This window comes from the organism of the source record quoted next, unplaced genomic scaffold (assembly GCF_019419815.1).
Source record: "Pyrus x bretschneideri cultivar Hongxiangsu unplaced genomic scaffold, Pyrus_bretschneideri_v1 Contig3, whole genome shotgun sequence".
In the NCBI taxonomy this organism is placed as follows: domain Eukaryota; kingdom Viridiplantae; phylum Streptophyta; class Magnoliopsida; order Rosales; family Rosaceae; genus Pyrus; species Pyrus x bretschneideri.
The window spans coordinates 4,006,910-4,025,028 of record NW_025999612.1 but is presented as its reverse complement, the minus strand read 5'-3'; the positions used below and the strand labels follow the sequence as shown (position 1 = coordinate 4,025,028).

Sequence of the window (18,119 nt, the reverse complement as noted above, 5' to 3'; positions counted from 1 at the left end):
TCCACGTTGATGGTGCATTAAGAACACCAATTAATTGAAAATGAACTGTATACCTAATACACTTTTTTATTGAGATTAGTTACAATTTTATGTTTATAAATACATTTTTTAGGAAGGAAAAAAAAAACCCGGCTAACTTAGTTTGAACTCATCAACTTTGTTGACTTGCTACTCGCATCTGCTGTATGATATTGCTGTCTGTAAAAAGCTAGACCTAAATAAAAGAAAATTTGGAAAGGCTGGGAAGAGATAGTGATGATACAAATTGCTGATATACAACAAATGTTACTCTCTTATGAATGACTTCTGGTGAATCAGCAAGCACCGGTTACAGTATGAGAGTGACCCTTAATATTGAACCAAGGACTTGGAAAATTGTCTGAAAATTCATCCGAAAACCAACCATCCATGACTGGTTCCAACTTTCTATCCAAATCCTCAAAGCTTGGGAAATTTTCATCATTCACCGTACTATCCAACAAAAAAATTTCCTTACTAATTTCATCCTGTTCCGACAATTTTGCTTCCACTTTTACAGCATTAATACTCACGCTTTCCACAAACTCACGATCATCTTCAATGGATGCGGCAATAGTAGGCGTAGCTGGAGAATTCGAAGAACTACCACACTTGTCCTTGTTTTTAGATGAAAGGAACTTGCTTCTGGTGCTGCCAGCAAGAGAGTTTCGACGAGTTGGATGAATATGGTTGTGTTCTGCAGTGTAGGTTATGATAAACGTTTCAGGATTCGAACAGCTCCTTTCTACTTGTTTTCTCGCTGAACATCCTTTTGAGCTGCTGCATCTGTAATAGCTCCTCGGATATGGCGATCCTTTGATGGGTTTTTGCCCATACTTACGCCACGCCCACACATCCGAAAAGAGATCTTCTGCTTTAACCTCTTTCACAACCCTTTTGTTCTGATTCTTCCTGCTGAAATTAACATTTGAAAATAATAAAAAAACTAAATTAAAAACATTAAACTTTTGGAAAACTTATTAATCTTGAATCAATTAATCAAAATTAAAAAATTAAAAAAAATTTAATCTCATTTATTTCTAACAAGTAAGATACCGATATATTTAATTTCTTTAACCAGTTGGCAGCACAACAATTATTTCTTAATTAATTCAAGATCCCTTATAATAACTCGAATCAAAGGATTAATTCGTAAATAGGAATGGGCTAGGGTTTTGAACTTACAATCTATAATCTAATTATCAATTCGATCGATTTCATGGTTATAAGTTCCTTCCATATCATACCATACCATGATAGAGTTAGATACATACTAATTATGCGAAGGGGAAATTAGATAAAAATAAAATAAAAATAAAAAATAAAACCAACCTTATTCTTTTACGAACAGGTGTTGATTCCTCCATGTTTTTTATCAGCTTGGGTGCTTGTGTGATGATTTCTTGGGGGACAGATATGGAAGAGGTAAGAATAGTTGGTGGGGTTGTAAGTTGAAAAACTGGGTAAAAAGGCTTGTAAAGCTCCTCCAATTCATCTAAAGTTGTTGTTGCTTCAAAGGCCTGTGGAAATTTAGCAGCAAACAGTTCGTTGTCTTCTTGAAAGCTTAAAGGAGCACAGAAATATGGTATTTGGGAGTCCTCTATGACTTCATCAATATTGCTATTGCACCCTCTTACCACAGCTTGCAAATCCCAGTTCTCCATGCATACAATATCTCAGAGAGAGAGAGAGAGAGAGAGAGATGCTTGTATTAGCTAGGCAGCTGACTTTGGATTGTAAAGAAAGATGATGAGAAGAAATCCGCCAGGCTTGTTCTTATATATTGAGGAGGAGACTGAGATTGTCTGAACCCCAAAATGCTTTCTCACTGGGTTGACTTTTGTACAAAGTCAAATGGTTTTTTTGTGCACTCGCTATTTAACCATTTGACAACTGGACACTTTTGGCTTTTGGCATCACCAGCAGCCAATAAGGAACTAAGAAATTATAGATGTCAAAACTGAGCGAGCATGATACGTTTTTTGTGCGTGTGCCACTGCGTTTAGTAGTTATCGTCTCATATTTTCAGGAGCAATAATTTGGAGGGGTTTTGTTTTGTTTGTATAATATCTTCACGGTCGGCACTCTTCCGTAAGTCGGGCGCGAAGGCTGATAAATTGGCGTAAAATTTTGTTAATTGTCCTGGTCAAATAATATAAATTGGGAAATTTTCAACACATACGAATATTAACAAAGTTTTTCTTTACGTGCAACTTGCTGCGAATGCACCTCTCAGAATTGAGTTAAATTCTTTTGGTTTTTCTGGTGAGATAGAGTGAAGTTCTTGATAAGTTATTTTGGGATATGGAAGCCCATGTGAACTTAAATGAAAACTTAGAAGATTACGAAAAGAAACTAATTTTGGAAATAAATGTTGAGAAGCTTTGTGTCATAGTCATCTAGTATGGGCATATAAATGTGACTGTGAGCATTGGCTGGGATGAGAGGCTATCTTGTTGGTCCCCAATTCTAAGTCAAGTAATAAAGTTCTCACTCAATTTTGCCAAACAATTCATTCTTCTAAATACTTGTATGTATGTGTAATTGTGTAGGGGATTAAACATGGTCCATCATATTAGGCTCATGTACTTATTCTATTTTTTTAAGAAATTTTTAAACCCTAGAAGGATCAATATTAATTTAAATTCACTACACAGAGGAAAACACGAGTTGTGAGCTCCCATCTTATCCTGCAGTAAAAAACAAGTTATGAGCTTCCTTCTTCCATCTCTCTCTCGCACAATTTTCTCTACAACAATTTGGTCATGTATTTTTATTTATTTTTTAAAATTAATTAGTAATGGTTAGTAAAAAAAAAAAAAAAATTGGATCTTTTGCCGTAGATGTAATATATAGTCAATTATTAGGTTTAATCCTTGAAATTTCGCTTATCAATTTAGGTTCATTGACTTTTGATCCAATTACACAACTTTCTTATTTTATGATGAGTCGGCCTATTTTTAAGGCTGTGTTTTTACAATTTTTTCAATACCATGTATAACCTTATGCAAATTAATGCACCCCTAATTTTGGGTATGCTTATGTTATTTACTCCATATACTTTCACTTTTGGTTCTATGTTTGCTTTTGAGAAATTGTAGGCATTGATATGTATACTATTATTTGGACCTTTGCATGAGGTAATTAATCATGGAAAAAAATTTACAATTAGTTCAAACACAGCCACCAACTGACACCAAGTAGGATGATAACTTCGGACAGCACTCAAATTTATAAACCACATGGATAGATATGTAAACCATCAGAGGTATTGACATTATGGACCTAACTAAAGGTCCACTACCCTTCATCACTGGTTCATTAACATCTTCAAGCCATATATTCGTGGTGAAGGTTCCCCACCAATCAAACCTGTGGTGAAAGTTCACTACCTTAACATTAACAAAGGAACAAAACTCTTAACAAACAAACAATACCAACGATGAAGATATCAAACATGTGGAAGAAATTTATCAAAATTAAGCCTATTAATACCAATGATGAAGATCAAAAACCCCTTAAAAGGGTTTTACTACATCGAACCGTTTAAAAGAGCATATGAGGCAAAATAGCAAAACCTCATACCCTATTACCTTGTCTGCATGGCTGCTATTTAATACAATGGACCGCAACAATATAATTGGACTGATTAGGTTCAAGCCAAATTAATTTGTAGACAACATAAAGACGTGTAGCATGTGTAGTTGTTGGGCTTCAAACGTGAGATGATCTATCCTAATACTATGAAGAAAGTTGAGTTTCTACCATAAAACAAATTGGAAGTACACGAAGTCGCCCAACCTCTTTATAAGCTCTTACAAAATTTCTATTTGCACTGATGTGAGACTCTTTTACCTATACAACCTCACACCACTTATTGCTTGTTTTCCTATAACCTAGTTCTATATTGCTAGTTATCTTTATTTTGTTCAAAATTATCCACGTCTATTAATTGGAGGGTGAACCTACAGTACACGTTAGAGCAGTTCCACCGGGAGGTGGTTAGGCCGGCACTCAGCCAAAAAACAAGACTGGCACTCAGCCAATCCACTCCAGCCCGTTCCATTGCCTGGCACCCAGCCCAAGCTGGTCTCCAGGCCAGCACAAAATTGACAGACCTTGAGACCGGTCGATCTAACGTCAGCGTGGCGTCGGACGGCATATGATGTTAGCCTTTTTTTTTTTTTTTTCCTTGCGCCAGAGAGGGCGTTGTTGTGGAGGTGAGGAGTGGAGCTAGTCGAGGCGGGAGAGGGTGTCGGGAGGGAAGGAGTCACGGAGGGAGAAGGACGGGAGGACGAAGCGACAGCATCGGAGGTGTGGAGATGCAAGAGGATGAAGCGACGGCGTTGAAGGACAGGAGGTGTAGAGAAGCTTGTTGTTGAGGTTGGCTTGGGATTTGAAGGACAGGAGGGCAACGGCGTCAAAGGAGGTTTGGAGGCGGCGGTGGGAATGGATTATCTGTGCTGGGTGGATGGCGTGCAGGAATGGAAGGGAAGGGAAGTGTGGAAGATGGGAAAATAAAAATATTATTTTTTTTTTATAAAGTCAAAAAATAAAAATAAAAATATTATTTTTTATTATTTTATAATAATAAAAATAATATTTTAATAAATTTACTAGGCTATTTTTTTTAAGGGTGGAGATGTTTTAGCCTATTACTATTTACTAGAGTATATTACTGTTCACTTAAGTGGATAAATGTGTTGGGTGCTGGCGCAAAATCTTAGGGGTGGAACTGCTCTTACAAAGACAAGATGTCCCAAGTCATCCAACAAGAAATTTGAAACCAATGCTTGCAACTTGCAGGACTGATAAATATTTACCCTATATATATATATATATATGCTCCTTCCCCAGGCATGGGCATTCGAGTGGCAATCATACAAAAGATCTCCAAAAAGAAACGAGTTATGGAGGATAGGAAAGAAACCTCATCAAAGACAAGAATTTACGTGGAATCAGTTCATTGTCATCGTAGTCTTCTAATTTAATAATGAAGGTTTTATAAAGAAATTTTACACGACTTAATATTAATAATCTAAAATGATGTGATGAGCGAACTTGTGCCATGAAAATGACTCACACCATACCTTAGCAACTGGCTAAAGTAAAAGTCAAGCTGAGGGAAGATAGTTGAAGAACATTGGCTACTTGTAATTTGGTCCACCATCACTGTGTATGACCACCGTCATGATCATATTATTTCATTGTTACAAAATTCTACTTTTGGCTTTTAGTATATAGGGTTATCCTTTTCCTACCAAACTCGCAGCTACCTAGGAAATTAGGAATTTAGTTGGAAAAATCGTTCTTGGTTTTTGGTTTTTGGTTTTGTAGACTATTTACGTGTACCACGCGGGATTGCAAGGACCAAAGGACTCGCTCGCTGGGATTTGAGAAACCCTAGTTTGAACTAGTCTGTTTTTTTGGTCGTATAGTTTGAACTAGTCTTTACTCGTATCCAATTGTACTATATATATATATAGATATAGTAATGTAATGAATAATGAATTGTTATGAAGTGAGATCTTTTCTTTGTTTGAATAATTAGTTTACTTCAGAACTAGCTAGCTAGGGCTGACGGCTTATTTACATAAACTGTATATTTGCTTCATGTCACCGTCGTCCATCGCAGTTATCTGCAACAGGTCCCTCTGAAGGAAAACTTTAAAAGATAAGGCAATTAAAATAAATCTTTTTTCTTGAGTGGGTAACTCCTAATACGTAACCTATTTGGTTCTTTCAACGAGACCCCCCAACCCTTTGTGTTTCTATCACTATGTTATAACTTATACATAGGTTGCTTTAAGGAGAGGGATCATATTTTTTACAAGAACGGGGACTACTAGTATGGCCCACTCCATCACATCTTTTTACAACAATCTGATCGTCGAAGTTTTAAGTCTTTATATATTCATAAATCGAATAGTTTTAAACTTAGAGTGCGTTTGTTGCACCGGACTATTTTTGACTGAACTAGCATTAGGGACTAAGCCGGGCTAGCTTGGCTTGGACTAAACAGGATAAGAATAGTGAAGTGTTTGGTACAGTGTCGGACTAAACTATTATAGGACTCAAATCGTTTTTTTTTTTAATTTTTTTCATTTTTAATCCACACTTGCTTTACAAAAGAAAAACTAAAAACTAATTAAAAAATAAATAATAAAAGATCAAATCCCGTAGAACACCACGGTTTTATCCTCTTGATGAAATCGGAATTTGACAATTTGCTCCATCATCTTCAATCTTCATCTGGGCAGTGCTTTTTCAGCCCTTCCGTGCGCCGACCCACTCACCCATCAGAAATAGGACACAGTTGTCAAGCTACCATGGCAGAGCTTCAGCATGAGCTTTGAAAATTTTTATTGGAATTTCTTGACTGCATCCAATGGGCACAACATCAGCATGGAAAAACAGAACAGCCAGACGGTTCTTCTTCAATTCAAGAGAAATAATTATCAATTTTTAAGGCAAATTAACCAAGTTCATGAGCAGCTCTAATTACCAAGTTCATCCCCCAATCCCATATCGATCCAAGAGAGAGAGAGAGAGGAGACTTGTTCTAGAAGCTCACCGGCGGATCAATAGCTTTGACAAAGAACGGTTCACTCCCATCAATTCACTCGAAGGAGACGCCGAGGGAAGCAGCGTATTAAGGTTCTTAGCAATCCCATGCTTCTGGGTCGGACTAATTAGGACGACTTAACAAGGCCCGTAGTCCATGCGAGTCCGGGCTAGTCCCATTTAACTTAGTCCATAGCCATGCCAAACGTGGGTTATTAGTCTTAGCTAGTCCAATCCTAGCTAAGGAGGTCAAACAAACGACCCCTAGTGTCTAATATTTACATATTTACTGTCATAGATTATTCCCCCATATATATATATATATATATATGTATATATATATATATATATGTGTGTGTATATATATATATATATATATAATATCTATCTATATCTTAGGGTGATCCTTTTATCGACGGATGCTTGTCTTACACTCATAGTCTCTAAAAGATGAGAACCAATTATGTAGCATTTACATCAAGAATTCAAGCATTGTACACGTCATTAGTCCGATCCTTTGTAGGAATTACCTGTAATAACGAGCTTGCAAAATGAATCTCTTTATCATAAAGAGATTCGTTGTTCCTGACCTTGCTTCACCTTAATTATTATTTGAACAAGTAAAAGTTATGTCTTGGTCCAAGTAGGGATAGCATTTCTCTTCTGCATGTTCATGGAGTTTTGAAAAATCCAAACATCTCAGAGATTGAGAGGTAGGAATTTATCGAACGAACCACACTCCTTCGTATACGTCAAGAGTCCATTGATGAGAAGGGCTTGGGAAAAGCTTGAACCTAATTCCTACAGTGATGAATATAAGCGCAATTGAAATTTTTGGGGAATTATACATTTGTGTATTGATAAGACCATTCACTATTTCTTGAAGCTCAATCTCTTCCCCGGATGAACCATATAGCCAAGAGAAAATGTGAACCAGAATAGAAGAGCTTGCCCCACCCATGAGTAAATACTTCGTAGTAGCCTCATTAAATCGTACATCTTTCTTGGTATATCTAGATAATAGGTAGAAGCATAAGCTGAAACATTTTGGAGCTACAAAAATAGTTATTAAATCATTAACACCACATAAAAAATTCCTCCTAGAGTAGTTGTTAATACGAATAACAGAAATTTTGTTATAGCCATTTTTGTACATTCAATGTAATCTACGGATAGAGGAATACATATAGTTGAACATAGTAAAATAAGAAATTGAAAGATTTCGTTGAAATTGCTCGTTTGGAAATTTCCCTAAAAGCTAATCGTAGGTTCTTCCCTCCATTGGAACAATAAGGTCGTTATGCTCATTACTAAATTTGTTGAGGAGATGAAATATAACCAAGCATATATGTATAAACATAATAGTATAATAAACAGATAAGTAATGGATAATTTGCTGCTGAAATTAAGGAGATAAAGAACATAAGGCAAACTTACGTTTATAATTAATCTTTCAAATGAGAGTAATACACACAACGTCATTACAAAAGGGCAGAAGCATCTCACACTTGAACTGAATTGCACGCTCACACTTTAGACTATAATTATTTTTTATTTTTTACAATCTGAAGAAAAGCTTGGTTACAACTGAGCAGCAAGGTTCTTTAAATAACGAAACTAGAAACAAGACGATGAACTACAAAACTTTCAAATCTTGTTGAAGTAGAGGGTCACCATAAGCAGCCTTGCACAGTGTGCGGCGTCTTCACCTTATGAAGTGAATCTGACTCATCTTCAATGCAAGGGGAAAGGTTATTATTTAAAGGATTAGACCAACGCTCATAACTACAGGAAAAGTAGCCAATTATTTAAAAAATAGAATAATTCTTATTTCTCTTGACTTGTAAGAGCTGGAAAGGAGACATCTAGACTCCTTTTTGCTTTGAGGAATGGACGGAAGAATCCCATAACAATAATTTCCATTATCTTCTGCAATGTCTTCTTCCATCTGTTGCTAGGAAGACGTGGATGCTGAAGTCATTTCTTCATCCAGATCATTGAGGTCAAGAAGTTGTAAGACCTTTTTCCAGATCTGCTTTAGAAGTGTATGAGCTAGAATGCTCAATTAAAGACTTAAGTTTTTCAGCTTTTAAGAGAGTATTTGATGTCGGTAGAGATGATTTATCATTACGAGTTCTTTCATACGTGATTCTTCTGACCTAAAAGGAATGAGGCTTCAGGTGTTCTAGATTAAACTTGCCCACCAACGAACATAAATCCTTGTCTCTAGCTGAGGAACATAGCTCCAAGCGTCATCATAATCTTCATCGAAATCATGGGACCATTTCAGGATCCAAGAGAGTTCATAAATCATCATGGAAATTTTTTGAAGGAACCCGGCTGGGTTACCTATTTTCTGCAGCTTCAAAGTTCGGAAGCATAGGGATGGGCCTGGAGGGCTGCAGGTGCGGTATTTTCCTGTGTAATATGCTGCTGAATTACAATTTGTTCTCACGTTGAAACTTACAAAGATCGATCCGTTTATGGTGTATTTTAGCTTGCAACGTGAAGTGGCTAAGTCTGCGAGGCGAAGACGTAGAGCTCATACCCGAACAAGCTTTAGTTCCACTGAAACCTAAGGATCTCCAGATTGCCAAGAAAGCCCAAAATTATCATTGTAACTCGGCACTTCTAGCCATGTAAAGTGTAGGCTTTGGGTTGCATTGTAGCCTTGAGATGGTGACAACAGAAAGCGAATGACAACGAAATCACTGATAAAAAATAAAAAAAACGAATTGCATACTCTTATGTTATTTAACAATCATAACAATGTGAAAACAACTCTACAAATAATGTTTACAATAGTCATATCCTCTCACCAAAATGGAATCAACAGAAGTACAAATGACAATTTGATTTTACTACAACAGAACTACTCCGGGTGATCCCTATATGAATTTAATTGTGAACTAGACTTATCTGCAAATGTACGAATCACGATGCAGAAATCTCAAAATCGGCTAAGAAAAAGAATGACCTCTCAATATTCTTTAACAAAATCTTCAGCCCCTCCTCGACCTGAGACTAGCTTTTTTTCCTTCCACCATGAAAGTTTTGCTGCCGTCCAGCTGCACACAAAATCAACAAATTCATTGCTTGCATAGACACAAAAAATTAGACAAGAAACTGAAAAATAAAAAAAATAAAAAACTCCAAATTCAGAAAGGGCATGCTGACCGAGCACCCCCTCAATAATAGTGAGATAAGTGCAACTTTACGAGGTCCAAGGATTTTATAAAAGCATTCTATGCCTCGTTTTTGTTCGCTTGTATTGGATTGGATTAGCCACTACATTCAATGTATGTTGAAGCAAAAAATGGATGTCAACTTTAAAATCTAGTCAAAGTTTCCTTCTATCTCTAATCCAACCTCTAATTTCAATTTGGACAGATTTAGAAGATGACATCCATTTCCCGCTTCAAGATACATTGACTCTTTTGAATTATCCAATCCAATCCAATACTAACCACCAAACGAGGCCATAATATTTCTTAGCTCAAACAAAAACAGAGACCATACCTTTTGTCTCAAGTAAGCAAGAGCATCTCTCTTTGAAGAAAAGTTCGAGAAAACAGAAGATGAATGTTCATCGATCAAAGCTTTCAACGTTTTCAGCTTCAGTGACTCTCCAGGTGCCTGGGCATGGAATAGAATTAGTGCCGGAGAAATTCTGCGAATCACAAGTGCAATTTTGGAGGACTCACCTGACGAACGAGCTGTTTACAAAGCTTTTTTAGCTTCATTTTTGGTTCATTGCTAATTTCCATTTTCAACAAGTCATCTTCTTTTTGTTTCACAGGGGAACCAAGATCAGTAGAATCTTCATCATCGCTATCATTAAATGAGGTCCTTTTCCCCTCAAAGTAGCAACCGGCTACTTTCTTTTTCCGGTCCTTGATGCCTAGTCCTTGCTTTCCCATTGTGGATTTATCCTGGAAACATAAGATGCGCACATAGAGATGGTCTTACCGATAATGCAACTCTTTTAAGTAATGCATGTTAAAGAAAAAGGATCCAACCAGGAAAGTACCTACCTGAACAAGATTGTAAAGATTTACTTGATCATCCTCGTAAAACATTTTTCTCTCATTACCATTTTCAGACATTTCTAATTTTCTTCTTTTCATCTCTGCTCCAAGCAAACCTCCACGGGTAAACCCATATTTATGGCCCCACCAATCTGAAGGAATTTCTTTGCATGCTTCTCCTGTAACGTGATAAGATCATTACACAAAACAATGGTTCAAGCAAGCAACCAAAAAGCACAACCATTAAAAATCTCATAAAACTTCATACAAAGATTTACTTTCTTTTAACACAGAAGAATCTAGCCTAAACTAAAACAGTAGAACGTGATGGTAAATTGTGGGCTGCTCATATTTAAGCCTTTTATAACATCACAGTTTAGTGAAAAACACTTCAAACTCAATATTTTAGAGAAAAGCCCAATTTACTTCATAACACCAAAGGTATTTGACAACTACGAATAAGTAGCATGACAAGTAGATAAATGAGGGTTGTTCTACCATTGATCTCTTGAAGTGTTTTTCTCTTAAACTTATAGTTGCTGAGGTGTTCTATCTAATTTACCATTAAATTGTAGATGCTCAACAAAATAAATATTATGGGGTCACCTTAAAGAGCATTCTCCAGCCTCAACAAAGGTTACTAAAGTATGGCTAACATAAGAGTTTCCGTGGTGGTGTTTCATGGATAACCCTAAACTTTTATTTTATTTGATTGGGCCTTGGGTGTCTCCCTTCCTAGCCCCGAGCTCAGAGAAGGAAGAGATAAGAGGGTCCTATGGGGAATGTGGTCAGAAATCCATAATAGAGTCCGACCACAACGACCGAATTGATTATGTTTATGCATAAAAACAAAGAATCAGGTATCATGGTAATAAAAACAAACAATCAGGTATCTGGTCCATTGATCGTAGGAGTCAACTCATGATTTGAACTACTAAATGCTTAACTTCCTTCTATGTAAATCTACTCCAGGTTATTACCTTCAGGGAAAATAACTTGAATCTCAGATGCCTTGTCTGACTCTACTTCTCCATCCAGATCGAAATTAATCCCTGGAGACGCTGCCCTTCTGACCTGCAGCATGCATGTAACACCACGGTTAGTAATGACATAAATGCACTCCCTTCTGACTACTCATTTTGCAAGAAATATTTTTCAGTAGTTAAATCTTACAAGGATTCCTTCAATATCCTTAGAAGAATAAGCATTGACAAGCTTTCCTCGTTCTCTTCTCCTATATCTGATATTCATAGACAACAGGCAGAAAATCAATAAAACATCTAGTAATGAAAAATCAATAATTTCCAAAGAATTAAAAACCAACCTTCCCTGTGGTCGAGTAGCCTTGGCAACTGGCTCCTTAACATCACGAGGCAATTCAGTATCACTTTCCTCTTGAGTAGCGTTCGCCTCACCAACTATAAGACAAACAAAGACAATACTCCTCAAACTACCATATCATAATTCTTCACATTCCTCAAATACAATACCCTAGTTAATCTCGGCACATACATACCTTCATCACTGGGTTGCGCTGCTTGCTGCCAATCAAAAGAAAAACTAACAAATAAACACCATATGCCACACGTCGGGAAAGATTAAAGCATACTTGAAATTGATTGAATTAGGTTTCAAGAAAATGTAAAAAGCTTACAACTTTCAATCTTTTGAGGATGCTATCGAATTGAGTCGTATCGAATGCCCATTGGTTAGGCTTCTCTACACCAACACCTATTCAATACAATCATATTAACACAGACCTACAATTTTTTTGTTTCCATTCACCAAAAACCAAATAATAATAAATAAAAAAGTTGCCATTTCCAAGTTAATTTCTTACTTCAAACAAGCAACTCAACAAGCAGAAAATTGAAATGATAACATATATATAAACACAAACACGTATATGTATATGTATATATAGAAAGAGATAGGACAAACCAGCATTGTCCTGCTTGTTTTTTACTCGTACGTAACCTTTGATCCCCTGCTTGTCTTTCCCAAGACCTTCTCCTTCTTCCCATCCCTATATTTACAAAACCCCAATTAGTAATTAACTTCAGTAAAAATAAAAGCCCAATTAAAATGGAAAAGAAAATTTGAAGAGCATGTGGGATTATACTGAAGAGAGGCAGGGGAGCACCATTTGTTTCATGAGGCGGAAAGCGGCAGACTTTCTGGCGACCCCAACGTAACAGAGAGGGGCTTCGGGGGCGGCCATGGTTAGGGTTTTGCTTCTCTGATTCCGGCGACCCACCAGCCACGATCTGCGGCCGTCTCTGTTTTTGTTCCGGGTGTCGAGGAGTAAAGAGAAAAAGGAAGTTGCGGAGCGAAAGCTCCAAACCTAACGGAGGAACTCGGGGACTGCGATGGTGCGGTGTTCGGTGGAACACAATACGAGGTCGTTTCGGGTTATCCAACTTGTTTGGGTTGGGTTTCGGACTCGCGAGTCAAAATATAGGTACAAAGGTTTGGGCCGTTTGGCATTCAAATATGGTTTTGGAACATAATTCATAATTTCTGAACGGGTTTTATTCGCAACTCACATCTCACTTTTCCACCCCCTAAATAAGGTTTTGACATCTCTTCATCTACAAATAACTCTCGAAGTGAAAGTATACGTTGGTCTCTGAAATTTGAATACAAAAAAGTGGATCAGCAGGGTTCCAAACGAATTGGCTTATTCGGAAAAGTCTTGTTTTTTGAAATATCTATCTCGTGTCTGGTAATGCATGATTCTACTCTGCAAAGAACTCCGATTCATTTTCCTGAAGCCCATCCACTTCATCATAAATGATCTGCTTAACCCAAAATGGTGAAAGTTGAATTTCACCATAACTAAAATTTGAATTTTGTGAGACTTTCATACGGTTTGGATCAAAACTAATTATTTTCTTTACATCTTTTTGGACTTTATTAGCCCAATTACAACATAAAATTTCATTATTGCTAAATTATCCTTATATTCAATATGTGACCAAACTTCAAAGTTTAGCAACAAATATAGTTACAACTCAAGAATCAATAACTTCAAAGTTCTATCAACCTTTAAATTCGACATCCTTCTCTAATTATTAGCCAATAAGAGAACTATACAAGTGAAATAAATATATAAGATGTCGGTTTGATTCGATTTATAACCAATTTACAAAAAACAAAAAAAAAAATCAAAAACTCAGAATTGTAACCAAACCAATTGACTACAGTTCTGTTGAATTTTGAACCGTTTACTTTTTTTTTATCAAAATCAAAATCAAATGGCCATTACAATTTTGAAATAGAATTTAAACTTATACCGTCATGCAAAGCTCAACACTTATTCACAGTTTGTGATAAGGGGCATGTGAGTTCAAATGTACTATTTATGTCAGTAGCTGAGCCAACAAATAAATCTAGCCAAAGTTTTTAAAATCTCAACCACCTTAGGACGATAAACAATGAAAGAATTATTCATCCTTTACAAATTAGGACAGTGGGTGGGAGAGGTGGCACAACACAAAGGACATAGGGTCCTCCTGCCCTTCCTATATAAACATGGCAAACAATCACCGGACGCACCTCTGCTTCGCCAGCGTGTTCTAGAACCCGCGTGTCCCTAGATTGAGGTGCATTTTTGATGGGGTCTTTGTTCGGTGACTGGCCGTCGTACAACCCTCACAACTTCAGCCAGCTCCGACCATCCGATCCTTCAAACCCTTCTGTGAGTTTTCACTTTCTGAAATTCTGAATCAAACCCCTTTTTCTATATTCAAGCTGAATAATCGTGCAGAGATTTCGTTTTTGTTGAAGTTCTTGATTTTTTTCTGAATTGGGTAGTTCTTAATTCAGTTAAGGGTGAGGAATTCTGGTTTTTCTGTCTGCATCAAGTTTATTTCTGCGACCTGTTTGAATTTCATAGGAAATTTGGAGTGATTTTTGTAATTAATTATAACTAGGAGATTTTTGTGCAGATTTTGCTTCTATGTTTATGGTAATTGATGTTGCAGCAATGTCGTTGTAATTTTGTAATGGTAAGGTGTGTGTAGCTTAATATAAATATAGAATTTCAGGTCATAAATTTACCACTTTTGTTGAATGTCACAATCCTGAAATCGGCTTAATGATATTTGGTTAAGATAGTGCGACTGTTTGGAATTGGATCATCGTCTTGAATTATGCTATATGTTTGATTTTGTGATCAATGAACAATAAGCTGTTGTTGCTTGTGATTTGTAATATTTGGCTCTAAATTACGTACGATATTTCTGTTAATCACTTCACTGATCTCTAAAAGTTTCACTTCACTGATCTCTAAAAGTTTCGTGCTTTGTTATTGCATTGATCTTATATAAGTGTAATTATCAAGTTTGGTGCTTTGTTCCAGTTACGATATACTGTACTGTATTGCTCAATTCTCATAGAGTTCGTAAGAATTTTGAAATCAGAAGCATAATTCATAGCTATGCAATATCTCATAATTTTTAACATTCAGATTGAAGTTACTTGGTTAATTTACCATTTGCATGAAGCTGTCACTGGCTTTCTTAGTTAAGGTAGAAATACTAGCATTTAAAGAGCATCCTAAATTAGTTTTGCTTTCCTTAATCTGGGCTATAGAGAATATCCCCGTAACCTGTTAGATATAAGGCGCTTTTCTTGTCTTCTGATTGGCGAGTTCTTGTCAAAACCAACCCAAAACCAAAACCAATTGGTAACGGGTGGAGAGACCTTATTCAAGTTTAAAGTGTGAGATGTGTGGTTACTATATTCTCATCATTGCCCTTCACGTATAGTGGAACTAAGTCCAACATGTGTGGTTAGCTATTTTAGGGCACATGAAGTGTGTGTGAACAAATCGGGCCTGGCACGGAATGAATTGTCCACTGCCATGTTTAATTTTCAACATAAACATCTAGTGCTTGAGCTTTTTCTGGAAATGGTTGATATGTGCTATAGCTTGGAAACTGAATTTTGGATTTGTTTCAAACCAATTGAGCTGGCATTGTGGGCCACTAGGACATAATCTCTGAAAACGTTACAATGTTACAAACATAAAAATATAGTAAGTCGGAGAAAATTACACGTGCTCTTTACATCTCATACTCTAATTATAGAGAGAAGCACGATTTTTGGTAAAGGGTTGTTTCGTGATGATTCTGAGTCATACGTTCATACATTCTGGTGGGTATCAGCCATTGTTTGCCTTGAGTTAGTGTTGATGTGGTGAAACGAGCCTATCTAATGAAAATTATCTCTCTGTTCCAACCACGAGACCAGTATATATTTGAGCTTATATTCTGCTAATAGAATTATAAACAATTTAATTACAGCTGAAGAGTGCTGGCTGCTTTGCCGTTGGACCTGCTTTTGGTCACGGCCCCAGATTAGGATGGAATGTTCATTGCTCAAGTAATATTTATAGCCTTTCGTGGGTCCCTAGGGTACTCGTAGATGCATCTTCAAAAACTGAAGGGATATAATCAATCTAATTATTGTTTTCTTGTTCTTTTAGCAGCCAAAAGGAAAAAGGAAAACGAGAAGATGTTATGAGTTATGCTATGATGTAAATTGATCAAAGTCAAATGCATTCTTTTCTTCTTTTTAAGTAATGCTTCCATTTTTGTCTGTAGAAAATGACACCTGCAACCTACTATCCTACTCACGACCGGACTCTTCCGCCACCTGATCAAGGTATTAATGAATTTGCATTTCCCTAGTGTTTCATTCTGGATTGTTATTCTTTTCTATTATTTCCCTACTTTTCCCATTTCTGTTGATTAATTTTCCTTTCCGTGTTGTATTATTGTGACTCTTTAAGAAAGGTCCATTCTAGTTAGTTAAGCTTTTTAAATTAAATCCTGAAAACTGGAAGTGGATCTGTTCTGGACGTGGTTTTGACTCTAGATGTTCTTTAGGCAATGCGAAATCGTGTAGTTTGACAACGTGAAATTGACCTATCAAAACCCCTTTGCAGTGATAACTAATGAAGCCAAGAATATCCTTTTGAGGCACATGTATCAGCATTCTGAAGAGAAGGTAAGTGATCAGCATTATATCCGCACTTCACGCCCGGTTTCCCCCTTTTCACATGAATGCTTACATACATACACATGATTGAGAGAGAATGAGAGAGAGAGAGGCTTTCTTCTAGTTTTTCACGAACTTTTTCATTGCAGTTGAGACAAAAGAGGGCAGCGCCCGAAAAACTCTCACCGGAGCCTGTATGCAAGCAACGCAGGTATTCTGTCTCAGATACTGCCCAATAAGCTAAACTGCCTCTGGCACTTACCAAATGGGCATGACTTGTTTGATGCTGAAAATTAGAAGCTCAAGCAAACCCATCAATGTGAATAGTATTGTCAGTGTCAAGATGCACGGTGTGTGCCTCGTCGCAGATAGAAGGGGTTAATGCTTGCGCGTTTGTGTGTGTAAACCAAGTTATACAGCTTAAAAAGGAATGAAATCGTTAGATACGTGCTTTGCTTTATGTTCTCTTGCCTTAGCACCATTGGGTTTGTTTGGTATAGAGATTGGATTGGAATGGATAACCCTCTAAATTCAAGGTGTTTTGAAGGTAGAAGGGGAATGATTTTTCAATGAGGGGATTAAAGGGGATTAGACTTGAAGAAAACTTATCCCTTGTAATTCGCTCATTTCGGAAGGATTGGAATGGAATGGACAGTTTTTCTTGTAGAGTAATCAAAATCTCCTACCACCAAGTTTGCCACATAATTTTCATTCCTTTCAAACATATCGTGAAAATAGTTACTTATCCATTCCAATTCAATCTTGTATACCAAACAATGTCATTGAGAGAGGAACCATGTTCCTCGCAGAAAATGAATGCATAAATTTAGGTGCAGAAATGATTCTTCTACGAAATGGGTTCATATTACCTCTATCTCAGAGTCGCTTGACGAGATGATTAAAGAGGGGTTCATGTGAACTTGTGATAAGCAAATTTTCCTCATGAAAGTGTAGACATCGAAATTTCAGTAAAACAAATGTTCACCAACGCATTAAAGTTTTGACATGTCAGGGCATACATGGCATACGCCACATGTCGTACAAATTGTACACATGGCATGTAACTCAACAAAATAGGAAGAAATACCCTTGGATGATTAAACAAGTTTTTTCTTCTCAATTTGGGCAATGACAAGGTAAGCACATTTCAATCCATTGAGGATCAAAACAAGTTTCTTTTCTCATGTTGGGCAATGACAAGGCAAGCACACTTCAATCCATTACGGATCAAAGCAAGTTTTTCTCATTTGGGCAATGACAAAGCATACACATTTCAAGTTTAAAATGGTTTTAAGTGGGAAATTAGGTCATAAGTTAGACCACTTCAAATTTAAAATGGTATTAAGTGGGAAATTAGGCCATAAGTTACACCACTTCAATTTCAATATTGCATTAAGTGGGAAAATTAGGCAATGGTGCTTGGAAAGGAAAAAAATATTTTGTGGTGGTGATTCATTCTCAAAGCCTATAAATAGGCTTCTCCATCAAGGTATCAAGCATCAA

At 36.8% G+C, this 18,119-nt stretch overlaps 3 protein-coding genes across 4 annotated transcripts; 1 reads left to right on the top strand and 2 right to left on the bottom strand.

The window, feature by feature from the left end:
• Nucleotides 1–209: 209 nt before the first annotated feature.
• LOC103935789 (probable WRKY transcription factor 29) lies at nt 210–16,732 on the bottom strand. Of its 2 annotated transcripts, none has more exons than XM_048589323.1 (4): nt 16,717–16,732; nt 6,558–6,570; nt 1,351–1,721; nt 210–933 (listed from the first exon to the last, which is right to left on the bottom strand). In XM_048589323.1, the coding sequence occupies exons 3-4, from the start codon at nt 1,680–1,682 to the stop codon at nt 315–317; spliced, it is 951 nt and encodes a 316-aa protein (XP_048445280.1). In that variant the 5' UTR covers nt 1,683–1,721; nt 6,558–6,570; nt 16,717–16,732; the 3' UTR covers nt 210–314. The 2 variants fall into 2 exon arrangements, with proteins under 2 accessions (XP_048445280.1, XP_048445281.1); XM_048589324.1 differs by having other exon boundaries at nt 210–930.
• Nucleotides 9,309–13,022, bottom strand: LOC103953378 (G-patch domain-containing protein 1). Its single transcript, XM_048589322.1, has 11 exons — nt 12,754–13,022; nt 12,552–12,636; nt 12,265–12,341; nt 12,127–12,151; nt 11,935–12,028; nt 11,784–11,850; nt 11,591–11,684; nt 10,617–10,789; nt 10,287–10,514; nt 10,102–10,218; nt 9,309–9,650 (listed from the first exon to the last, which is right to left on the bottom strand). Exons 1-11 carry the CDS (start codon nt 12,829–12,831, stop codon nt 9,585–9,587), a joined length of 1,104 nt encoding a protein of 367 aa, XP_048445279.1. The 5' UTR covers nt 12,832–13,022; the 3' UTR covers nt 9,309–9,584.
• LOC103953379 (DET1- and DDB1-associated protein 1) lies at nt 14,041–17,076 on the top strand. Its single transcript, XM_009365117.3, has 4 exons — nt 14,041–14,310; nt 16,220–16,280; nt 16,564–16,625; nt 16,766–17,076. Exons 1-4 carry the CDS (start codon nt 14,227–14,229, stop codon nt 16,853–16,855), a joined length of 297 nt encoding a protein of 98 aa, XP_009363392.2. The 5' UTR covers nt 14,041–14,226; the 3' UTR covers nt 16,856–17,076.
• Nucleotides 17,077–18,119: the final 1,043 nt, after the last annotated feature.

Excerpts from the sequence above, each read along its gene's own strand:
- LOC103935789 (XM_048589323.1), bottom strand. The coding sequence starts at position 1,682 with ATGGAGAACTGGGATTTGCAAGCTGTGGTAAGAGGGTGCAATAGCAAT. Across the intron at positions 934-1,350 it reads CCTGTTCGTAAAAGAATAAG|CAGGAAGAATCAGAACAAAA; the intron begins GTTGGTTTTATT and ends TGTTAATTTCAG.
- LOC103953378 (XM_048589322.1), bottom strand. The coding sequence starts at position 12,831 with ATGGCCGCCCCCGAAGCCCCTCTCTGTTACGTTGGGGTCGCCAGAAAG. Across the intron at positions 12,637-12,753 it reads TCCGCCTCATGAAACAAATG|GGATGGGAAGAAGGAGAAGG; the intron begins GTGCTCCCCTGC and ends TTGTAAATATAG. Across the intron at positions 10,515-10,616 it reads ATCTTTACAATCTTGTTCAG|GATAAATCCACAATGGGAAA; the intron begins GTAGGTACTTTC and ends TTATGTTTCCAG.
- LOC103953379 (XM_009365117.3), top strand. The coding sequence starts at position 14,227 with ATGGGGTCTTTGTTCGGTGACTGGCCGTCGTACAACCCTCACAACTTC. Across the intron at positions 16,281-16,563 it reads TCTTCCGCCACCTGATCAAG|TGATAACTAATGAAGCCAAG; the intron begins GTATTAATGAAT and ends ACCCCTTTGCAG. Across the intron at positions 16,626-16,765 it reads ATCAGCATTCTGAAGAGAAG|TTGAGACAAAAGAGGGCAGC; the intron begins GTAAGTGATCAG and ends TTTTCATTGCAG.